General features: G+C 45.9%; 1 protein-coding gene across 1 annotated transcript in view; it reads right to left on the bottom strand.

Annotated features, from left to right (window-relative positions):
- The window catches only part of Ercc3 (ERCC excision repair 3, TFIIH core complex helicase subunit), a gene marked incomplete at its 3' end in the record, with an annotated part of 52,200 nt that extends 41,349 nt beyond the window's left edge, over positions 1 to 10,851 (bottom strand). The window contains 8 exon segments of the mRNA XM_029562297.1: positions 1,943 to 2,257; positions 3,812 to 4,016; positions 4,679 to 4,843; positions 5,023 to 5,158; positions 7,383 to 7,432; positions 9,092 to 9,328; positions 10,249 to 10,451; positions 10,723 to 10,851. Coding sequence (XP_029418157.1) covers positions 1,943 to 2,257; positions 3,812 to 4,016; positions 4,679 to 4,843; positions 5,023 to 5,158; positions 7,383 to 7,432; positions 9,092 to 9,328; positions 10,249 to 10,451; positions 10,723 to 10,750 — 1,339 coding nt within the window.
- Positions 10,852 to 11,604: the final 753 nt, after the last annotated feature.

Here is an 11,604-nt window from a genome sequence, read left to right as displayed (position 1 = left end):
GCCCAACTCCAATGTGGATCAGAAGTTTTCAGACTTTCTCCTTAGGTCTGGAATCTTCTAAGAATGCTTTTGGCCTCAGGAACTTGGGTGGCACTGACCTGAGACCCTGGCCGTGGCCGTGCCACGCAGGGATGCAAAGGCAGATGGGGAGGGAAGAAGCCCCAAGATTTCCCAGGGAGTGGATTGAGTAGCTGTGTTGTACTGGATGCAAAGGATCAAGGAGAGTAAAGGTAAGCCTCGGAGCCCCAGAAAGTGGCTCTCAGCCCCAGAAAGAGGCTGGCGGGTGTTGCAGGACCAGGGAAGTAGAGGGAGGTGAGGGCGGGGCCAGGTCCAGAAGCGGTGTTCCTGGGGCCCAAGTAAGGCACTAAGTTGGTCTGAGGGTCAGGGGTCAGGAAGCAGTATTGGTTCCCTCCGGGTCTGGGGCCCCAAGACTAGGTATGGCGCAGGTCCCAAACTAGGAGTAGCGATTAGCGAGGGAGATGGAAGGGTGACTGTGGCTTGGGGCCGCGGAGGAGGAGGCACTAAGTTGGTCTGGGTGAGAAGGGTCAGGAAGCAGTATTGGTTCCCTCCGGGTCTGGGGCCCCAAGACTAGGTATGGCGCAGGTCCCAAACTAGGAGTAGCGATTAGCGAGGGAGATGGAAGGGTGAATGTGGCTTGGGGAGTCGAGGCGCGGAGAGCTGCACTATAGACTTACCCCAAGAGGCCTGAGGATTGGAGTGCAGGCTAGGAAAGCAGTAATCTCTATTTTTGATTTGGTAATTTATCAGGGCTCTCCCTTAATCTCTCTTATCAAGGAAGAGCTGCCTAGGTGGGCATGGTGGCTCATACCTGATAGTCCCAGTTACTAAGGAATCTGAGGTGGAAGGCCCATCTGAGCTCAGGAGGCTGACACTAGCCTGGGCAATACAGTAAGACCCCCATCTTAAAAAAAAACAAGAGAACCATTTGCTTACAGGACTGGGTAGCAATAAAGGAACAAAATACTGATAACTGTAATGACACAGTCAAACCATTATGCAAAGTCAAAGAAGCCAGACACAAGAAAATATATATATTGGATGTTTCCCTTTATATGAAAATTCCCAGAAAGGATAAATCTAAAGTCAGAAAGCAGCTCAGAGGTTGCCTCAGGCTACAGAGTGAAATACGGATTGAGTATAAATGAATTAGGTGTTCTAATGTTAGATTATGGTGGAGGGTAGACAGCTCAAGAAATTTATAAAAACTATTGGATTAGACACTTATAATGGGTGGTTTTTATGACAGATAAATTCTATCAGTAAGGTAGTTTTAAGAAAATGGTCTTGGAGGCTGAAGAGATGGTTCAGCATTTAAGATTTAAGAGCACCAGCTGCTCTTGCAGAGGACCCAGGTTAGTTTCACAGTACCAACATGAGAGCTAACAACTGCCTATAACTCCAGTTCCACAGGATCCAGTGTCCTCTTCTGGCCTCCACTAACATTGCATGACACAGGTGCATTTACATACATGTAGGCAAAACACTCATACATATAAAAATAAAAATAAATAAATCACAATGAATTTTTTTAAAAAAGAAAAGAAAAAGGTCTCCAAGCAATCACTGGAGAAGTGGGACTCTGTTACATAATAACAGATGACTAGTACTTCAGCTTTCATTTAAATAAAACAAAATAGTGTTGCCAAAGGCTATGCAGTGCACTTGGCCCAGTTTCACAGGACCATAAGAATGGGTTAAGAGTTAAATTTCAACAATAAGAAAGATGGAAGAAGAAAACATCATTCTCTTGGCCAGTGACTGAGGAAGCTGTGACTATACACCCACCTCTCAGTCCCAGCACACCATGCTTAAGGATTATTTCAAAGCTTTCCCTTAAGTCTTGCTAGCTATTGGGTAGAATAGACAGAAGTGCCCTCACCACCCTGACAGCTGTACAAGTTGACAGCCTTCACCCACTTACCTGGAATGGTATGCACTTCATCAAGGATCATGAGTCCCCACTCCTGGGTTTTGAGCCATTCCATGACTCTCTCGGCCTCCCAGGATCTTTTGGTGGTGTGGCCCAGCATGGAGTAAGTGCTAATAGCAATGGAGCAGCCGATGGGCTTGTCTTTGGCATCTGAGGTGAAGCGGCAGATCTGGCTGTCATCAATGGTTGACCACATCTTAAACTGGGCTTTCCACTGCTCCACAGACACAGCAGAGTTGCCCAACACCAGACAGCGCTTTCTGACAGTGCATGCAGCAGTCACACCAACCAGGGACTTCCCAGCACCTGCAGGAAATCAAGGAGTAATGCTACCCAAACAAAGGACAGGGATGGGCAGATAGGTTCAACAGTGCCAAAATCCAGGCAAAGTTCTTACCCTAATCCTCACAGCTGACATTTGTGAGACACTGCTTCTGCCTATTTTCTTTATGAAGAGATGACCCATTGAGAACATTTGTGAAAATTAGTGGGGGCCAAGCCCTTCTGTAGCTCCTTACATGCATCTCATTTAAAACAGTGAACTCTGAGAACCAACAGTGAGAGATACTCCTGTACCACCATCTTAAAGGGAAGACAAGGGAGAAGAGCACTTTGCCCACAGTCACAGATACTAGTGCTGAGCACAACGTAACTAGCACACATTCTACAAAGGAAGTAATACAAAGTGTGCACACTCCCAGCAGAGCCAGAGAAGATACAATTCCTGGAGTTTCTGAATTTAGGTTCACCTTCCATTCAAAGATCAAGGGAAAAAAAAAATCAAACTAAGGTGTCAAGATGGCTCAGTGGGTAAAGATCTGAGGACCTGAGTTCAATCCCTGAAGCCCAACTGGCAGAAGGAGAAAACTGATTCCTATAAATTATTCTTTGACTCCACATAAATGCTGGGGCAGTGTGTGCTCACACACGTATATATACACCCACACCAAAATACACAAATAAATAAAATATAACAAAAAATGTTTAACAATACAAGGACCAGAGAGATGGCTCAGCAGTTAAGAGCACTGGCTGTTCTTGTAGAGGACCAGGTTTGGTTTCCAGCACCCACATGGTAACTAACAATCATCAGTAATTCCAGTTACAAGGGATCCAACATTGTCTTCTGAACTCCAAGGGCACCGGATGCACATGATGCACTTATATACATGCACCCAAAACACTCATACACATAAAATTAAATTATTCAACAATGATTCTTTCTGCCTTTACTACTGAAATAACCCATGAAGCTTTAAAAATAAGAGTCTGAAGGCAGAAGCCCATCCCTAGGGACTCAGTACAGGGTGGAGCCCTGCTGAGTCTGTTACGGCCTCTGGCTGAGAACCAGGTAAAGACCTGACACCATTCAAACAGGAAACAGGAGGTGGATGCTGCCTTTTCTCAGCCTTGCACACCATCATAAGCCATAAGAAACAAGCAAAGCTTCTGTGCTAAGGACCTCCAAGTCCATACCTCACAAGACTGATTTCACAGAAGTATGTTACTCAGCATGTCCATCAGCACCTCACCAGGATTGTCATCCACTCACACCACGCTCCAGTTTCCTTCAACACTTCTATTATCAGCCAAGACTTCATAGGCTGCTTAGCTGAACAATTTACAGTCATTCTCTACTCCAGCTCAAGGAGCTCCATTACACTCCTACGGCCTAGTAGGACTGAGGCTGCACACAGTAAGCACTCAATAAATATCAGTCAAGTCCTGAATCAGGAGTGACCTGACCTCAGTCATGTTCTGTCAATGTGTGATGCAGGGTGACACACTGAGGGGAGCAGGAGGCAGCTGGCACACAAAGATGGGCAACCCGGCCACCCTCTTCAATCAGATATCACTTACCACAAGGAAGAACAATGACTCCTGAACGGGCTCGCCCATTCCCAAACATCTTCCGCAGGCTTTTCTCCTGATAGGGTCTTAGGACAGCGGTGGGTTTCAGGTCAATGTTGATGTCAGGGTTGACAGAATCATTCCGAAAGTCATATTCTGCCAACAGTGGGTACTCCAGGTGGATGCAGCGCTTCTGGAGCTCCTCAATCATTTCCTAGGAGTCAGGAGGAAAGATGTTTGATAGTGCTACTCCAAATTGTGTTCAAAACATTCAAAAGGGCCCACTGACCAAAATCTGGCATATTATCTGGACGAATAAATTTCAGATCTTGCTTGCATTAGTAGGTTAGCAGAGAAAAGCAGCCCAAACTAGCAACACTGTCAAATTGAACTTTGTTTTTTGAGACAAGGTCTCATCTATCCCATGCAGGCCTAAAATTCACTATGCCGTCAAGGATGACAATGAACTCCTGATCCTCTTACTCACACCTCCCCAGTACTGGGATTACAGGCATATATACCACCATACCCAGTTTACAGGGAACTAGAGATCGAACCCAGGACCTCATACAAGTACTCTACCAACTGAGCTACATCCCAAGCCTCCTCAAAATGAACTTTAATCAGAAACAATATGAACCCTCAGTTAATGTCTCTTACCTGCCCTCAAGAAGACACCAGTTTCTGACTCAAGGAAAAGACACTCAGACCCTAACCCTGCTCAGCAGAGATGATGACATAGCCCAGACACTGTTAAGAACAAACTGAGGAACTGACAGGGATCCCTTTTTCTTAGAGCACAAGGAAACTGACATAGGGCTGGACCAGCTGCTGACACCCACTGAGTAAAAGAACCAGCATAATGCATTCACTGACCTGCTTAACTTCAAAAGATACTGTCTGTGTTTCCTCTTCCTCCTCCTCCTCCTTGTCCATTTGCTCATAAAAGTCAAAAAGGTCTGTAGGAATATCAGATTTAGCCTGTGGATCTGTCACCTGGGAAGTGGAAGGCCCAACACCTCCTTCTGCAGTCTTAGAAATCTGTAAGAGGAAGGCAGGATTCCAGACTCATACAGAACATTGAACTTTGTTGTTATCATGAGCTAAAGTTGAAGGGGGGAGAAACTAAAGTCTAGCAGGGCTGCCAGACTGCCAGTGCTATGTTTTAGAACTGAGGTCCTAAGTGCCCAGTCCCCCAGGAGACCCAAGAGCCCACACACAGCAGATTTGCTTGTGAAAGTCTCTGTGATGAGCTCAGTGGCCTCTCCTTCAGCATTCCTCAGGCGGCATTCCCGGATCACTGGGTCTTGAAGAAGATGCTGGATGACATCCGGGTGGGAGCTTTCAACGAAGTACCTATAAACAGAAGAGGAAGGAGGTCCTCACTAGCCAACACATCATTTCCAGAACCTTCTACTCCATTAGATAGTCTGAAGATGGTAGTCTCATAATAATTCTCACATTTTTGCCTAATTAGAGGTATGAGCTACAAGGCAAGATGTAATGTGCTGAGAATAAGGGCAGGTTAAGTTGGCATACTATCAGCAGAGGGAGCAGGAACAGGTGCCACAGTTCCATGATGCCACCTGTAGCAGCCTTAGGAATTCTTTCAAAGATTTCCACTTCAGGGGCTGAAGATGGCTCAGCAGTTAAGAGCACCTTTGCAGAGGACCCAGGATACATTCCCAGCACCCACATGGCCACTAACAACCAAAATTGGAGTCATAAATCCAGTTCCAGGGGGAATTCAACCCCCTCTTCTGACCTCTACAGGCACTGCATAACACAGGTGCACTTACATACATGCAGATAATAATACACTCATACACATAAAAATAATAAATAACTTAAAAAAAACCATGTCCCGGGTTGGAGAGGTGGCTCAGCAGTTAAGAACACTGGTTGTTCTTGCAGAAGACCAGGTTTCGATTCCCAGCACCCACATGGCAGCTGACAACCATCTGTAACTCCAGCTCAAGGGGATCCAATGCCCTCTTCTGGCCTCCATGGTCATTGCATACACGTGGTACACTTTTAAAGACCTGGGTTCGAATCCCAGCACCCACATGACAGCTAACAACTGTCTGTTAACACCAGTTCCAAGGGATCCAACAGCCTCTTCTGTCCTCCGCAGGCATTGCATGACATGGGGGCACTTACCTACACACAGGCAATACATGCATACACATAAAATAAAAATAATAAATATTTTTTTAAATGTCCATTCTAGGGGTGTGTCTCAGTTGGTACAGTACTTGATTTACATACACAGAGCCCTGAGTTCAATCGCCAGCACTACATGTGGAGGTGCACACTTGTAATACCAGTATGCTGAGAGGTAGAGGCAGAAGGATTAGAAATTCAAGGTCATCCTTGGCTACAAACTGAGTTCAAGGCCAGCCTGGGAAACATAAGACTCAGTCTCAAAATAACAAAAACAAAACCTAAAAAAGACATTCAGATGAAATCAAGGACTCTTGATTTTGCCTTGGAAAATGATTTTGGAAAATCAGTAGAGAGCAAAGTTGGAGTTGATAAGAAAAGGTTCTAACATAGACTGAAGCATGGGTATTAGGGGAGAGGGGCATTTAGGAAAAGAATAGTACATACCAAAGACATAGTGCAGGCTTCTTGAGAGGGACCCTAACTATAGCCACATATATGATTTTGGTGGCTTCTGAAGTTACATTGTTTAAAAGGTTTCTAGGGAATCTTTTTACAGAGTGTTTCCTAAGGAGTACACCGGATAGAAATAAAGACTGATAAAATAAAACCACAGGTCATAAGGACAGAAGGAATCCTTACTATACAGGTCACAAGGGAGTTAGACATAGGTTTTGACTGTATATGAAGGTAATAATCATCTTTGTGAAATCTTTTAAAACTGCATGCTTATAGCTGGGAAAGGAAAAAGGTTAAAGGTCATAAATGCTTATGTCTTGAGCATGGATCACTGCTATTCTAACATTCCTTTTTTTAACATTTTATTTATTATTTTATGTGTAAGAGTATATTGCTTGCATGTAGGTAAGTGTACCCATGTCATGCAGTGCCCACAGACATCAGATCCCATGGAACTGGAGTTACAGATGGTTGTTAGCCACCATGTGAGTGCTGGGAATTGAACCTGGTCCTCTGCAAGAGCAGCCAGTGCTCTTAACTGCTGAGCCATCTCTTCAGCCCCTATTCTAACATTCTTATCTCAAACATCTCTATATAGAGTACTGTCTATACATAAGCAATCTTTACACAGCTGTGCTGGGATTCTTGACTCTCAGAAAAAGTCAACCACACTAAAGCATGAGGGACTCTTTATCCCTTCCCAAGTCCCCTTAATTTTCCATCTTTCTATCCTGATTCAAGCAGGGTCTAAGCCCAGCTCCAGAGCTAGAGGGAACACGGTGGCTAATCAATTTCCCGCTTAGGCCCCAGCTCTACTTCCTAGTATCTATGCTTCAGGGGAGTGAAATATTCTGCAGAGCAGGCAGTTCATAACATTAGCTCCTGCCCACAACTCCTCCTCTCACCTGGCATGCAGAGGGTAAAATGCCTCAGAACAGGCCTCTCATGGGACTCCTACCTGTTGTGCTTCAGGACCAGCTTGACTTTTCCATAGCTGATGGTACACAACTGCAAGCAAATGAAACAGCAAAAAGGCAAAATTAGTATTCAGAACACACTTGCTACTGGTCATGTCTTACCACCTACCAACAAAGTAAAGAGTTGAGTTTACTCTTATCTACCTAAAGGGAGCTTTTTCTACTGGCCCCAACTTGCTGGGAGCAAAACCTTCATCCTGTCTAATTCTTATGTCTATCTCTTGACTTACAAAATACTACTAAAAATCTCTCCTGTGTTTTCCAATTCCATTTCCCTTGCATGTCCACAGGCCCCATCCTGATAGGGAGGCTCATCCTGCCACGGTGGAACTCCTACAACTCCTACCAGCAGAAGTCAGCAAGCACAGTGTGGGCTCAGTTATTAAGTTACATAAATAAAATGCAAAGCCTCCTGGCCTTCCCAGGATTCTGATTCCCCTAACTAAACCCTAAGCTTCTTTTTTTATCCTTTGTACTGGCAAATGAATCCAGGACCGCTGAGCTATATCCCCAGCCTCCACCTCTGCACCACCTCAGATTTTGAGACAGGGCCTTGTAAACTGCCCAGCTCATATGCCACCATGGCCAGCAAAACATAAGCTTCTTAGTGACAATGAATACAGTTTAAATCCTTTCAGGCTCCCAATCTTCTGGAAGGAATCCAGCAGGTTGTGGGTTAGCCACAAAAATACACTACTCAAGACATTGTCCCTCTGGCCACCACATCACTGCCCTAACACTATCATCCTTCTAGGCAACTTCCCTTCCACCCTGGGCCTAGCCTAGTGCTCATGTAGGCTCGCTCGATAAGGTGCCCTCTCCTGGATCATCTGAATACATCACATGAAAAGAGACCTCTGCTGGGTTCCTACCAGCTGCTCTGGATTTGGGTGTCCATGGCATTCTTCTACCTCCACATTTGGAATTTGAATTGGAGTCCCTCAGATTAGCCAATGGCAACAAAAACCACCATGCCATTTTTTTCAAATGACATTCACCTATATCCAACCTTTGTTCCCATGGAACACTCTTCAACAGGTGAAGTTTTGATTTTCATCAAAACTTGTTTGTTTTTTTTTTATCAAAACAATGGGTCTTGGGTAGGCATTTAACTTAGATCGAGTTCACTACCTATAATACACCAGCCACAAAACCCCCAAAACAAACATTTATTTTCTCAGGATTCTGGAGGCTAGATGTCCATAACCAGCTGATTCAGTTTGTGGTAAGGGCTCCTAGCTTGTAGATAGCCAGATTCCCACTGTGTAGTGCCATGAAAAAGAGACAATGACAGTTCCATGACGTCTCCAAATAAAGACATTAATCTTACTGGATTAGAAGGTCTCACTCTTATGACCTCATTTATTATGGCTTACCAAATACAGTTATATTGGAGGGCTAAGCTTTCAGTGTATGCATTCTAGGGGCACATAAACCAGTCCACAGCATCACCTGTTTTAGGCTGTTTTGCCAAATATTCCTGGCCAGAATGGACTGAAATTACTACCCTTCTGTATTCATACCCACGGCTGGGAGCAAGCATGAAAGCATGACCTCAGCCACAAAACAGGTTGGGTCAAAAGGAACAGCAGCTGGGCACATTTTCATGGCTGTGAACAGATGACAAATGTATAGCACCTGACACCACAATGCCGTATTATAAAGACAGGCAGAATTGCTAGCAATTCACCTTAATAAACTGAATAATTCCATCAGGGACTCCAGTCTTGCTGAGCTTCCTGAGGTATTCAGTGATGTCACTAGTTTGCAGACCAACGCTGACAGCTGCATACAGGGAATAGGCAGTTAGCTTGTATTCATGCACATGGGTAGGTCGGCACACTGGCTCTGCAATAGCCACCAAGAAGTCTTGGGCATATTTGTAAACTGGAGAGAAGGCTTCCAAGAAAATGTGGCCATCAGGAGCCTGAGAAACACCAAGTGAACACAACAGACAAGAATATTAGTGAGTTGCAGAGACTATCATTATCAAAGAAGGATAAGCTATACGATGCTAAAGCTATTCTTGCAAGCAATCCTACAGGCAATTGTGGATCCTGCTACTTTAATCAGATACAGGAGAGTACAGAGAAGAAAGATTTCCCACTATTCCATATACAGTGGACCTGAGTTCAGATCCCCAGCACTCAAATAAAAAGCCAGGAAGGGCAGTGTATATCTGTAACCCCAGCACTGGGGGACAGAAAGATGGAGAGGGAGGGCTCACTGGTCAATCAGTCTAGACATATCAGGGAGCACCACAAATAAGATTAATTAGTGATTAAAGAGGACAACCTGACATCAATCTCTGGCCTCTATACCTGCCCCATGAGTGAGTACACCTGCGCCGCGCACACACACAAAATGAACGTTAACATGTTAACATTCATGGGGGGGGGTGTGTGTGTGTGGTGTGTGTGTGTGTGTGTGTGTGCGCGCGCGCTCACAACCTATCATGGTATACTTATGGAGGTCCAAGGACAATTTGAAGGTGTGTCAGTTTTCTTTCTACTATGCGAGTTACGAGCATAGAATTCGGGTGGTCTGGCTTGACAGCAAGAGCCATCTCAGCAGCCCATAAACGCTACCTGTTAGACAAATAAGGATATTTTCCATTATGTGTATATTCTCCATTATATGCATAGGGAGAGTGGGAGTAAAAGGGTTAAAAATGGAGCTGCCCAGGCCAGGTCACCACATAGGTGTACAGCTGTTCAAACATGTGCGTATTATCAGCTGCTTCAGAAGATCAGTGTCCTGCATTCCTGCATTTTGGAGGTCCCAGAATGCCCAACGTTTAGCTGCTACCCAGACTTTAGGGCCCTGCCTGGCTTTCACCACGCTTACCACCCAGAGGGGCCTAGAAGTGTGGTCGCCCTTCAGCGGCATCTGCAGCCTGTAGTCCTTGGCTCCGTATTCATCCACTTTGGTGCCAGACTCATCCACCTGTTTCCCGGCGGCCGAGGGCACAGCCTCCTGGGACTCATTCCCAGGCGCGTCGTCTTCATCTTCCTCCTCCTCGTAGTGCCTCTTCTTGGACTTCTTCTTGTCTGCAGAGAGACACACAGAAGAAGTGAGGCCAGCAGCGTTCTAACTAAGGGTTCCTCCGCACTGGACAGGAGCACTTCACCAGAACCTGAGAGAACTCCTAGGTGAGTGCCACTTGTATCCCTACATCCCGTAGGTGTCGGGCCCTTCCATCACTTCCCACCCGGGCGGGTTCGCAGAGCTGTGTCTAGGTCTCGCATCTCCAGAGCCCCATGGGCCGACTCGGAGAAAAACAGCGCTGCAGCGATAATGACCGCTGCAGAGAGTCCTCACCACGGTCCGCTCGGTCTCTTTTGCCCATGGCAGCAACAACTGGACGTCGCCAGCAAAACAAACCGCACAAGCTCCGCAGCTGACACTTTCAGAGAACTTCCGCTACACACCGGAAGCGCAGCACCCCAGAGGAAGTCCCGCCTCGGAAGCCTTGGCCCGGGGGAGGGTGGGGCCACAAAGGCCAAGTGCAGGCCTGTAGTGAGTGCGCCTGCGCGGGCTTTTCAGCCTCTTCACTCCAGGGTTTACAGCCTTCTTCCGCGACCTGTAGGGTGCTTGGGTCGCTGATGTTCAACTGTAACAAGTTAGGCCTGGTCCTCACGGATCGTGCGCCACCTCACCTGGCTTCTGGAATTTAAATTCTAAAGGAGAAAAGTGAGAAATAAACATGGTGTTAAATGCGCTGAGGGAAAATAGCAATGATTGTGGCAGGTAGGTAAGAGTCGCCCTGGCTGGGGATTGGTTCAATTGGTAGAATGGTTGTCTACCATTCGCGAGGTCCTGGGTTCCATCCCTAGCACATAAGCCAGGCTTGTTATCTCATGCCTGTAATTCCAGTACACTGGAGGTGGAGGCAGGATGATATAAAATTCAGAATACAAGAGACCATGTCTCCAAAAACTACCAAGAGTGGCCCTGGAATACAGCTCTGAAATAATTATTTGAGCAAAGATCTGAAAGGATAAAAAGTGCCCTGTGTGAACACCAAGGCAGAGAGCATAAGGTGAGACCCATACATGGTAAGCTTGGGAACCCCAAGCGTAAACATAGCAAACTGGTTAAAACAGATTATAAAGGCAAATGCAAAGTATTTGGCCACATGCCATAGATAATGAATCAAAAAGCCTGGGGTGGGTAACCATATTACCCTCCTGGAGATTCTGT

The sequence above is a fragment of the Nannospalax galili genome, unplaced genomic scaffold, assembly GCF_000622305.1.
Source record: "Nannospalax galili isolate Female #2095 unplaced genomic scaffold, S.galili_v1.0 scaffold1615, whole genome shotgun sequence".
NCBI lineage: Eukaryota > Metazoa > Chordata > Mammalia > Rodentia > Spalacidae > Nannospalax > Nannospalax galili.
The sequence above is the reverse complement of the archived record's forward strand: the minus strand, read 5'-3'. Positions and strand labels throughout refer to the sequence as shown.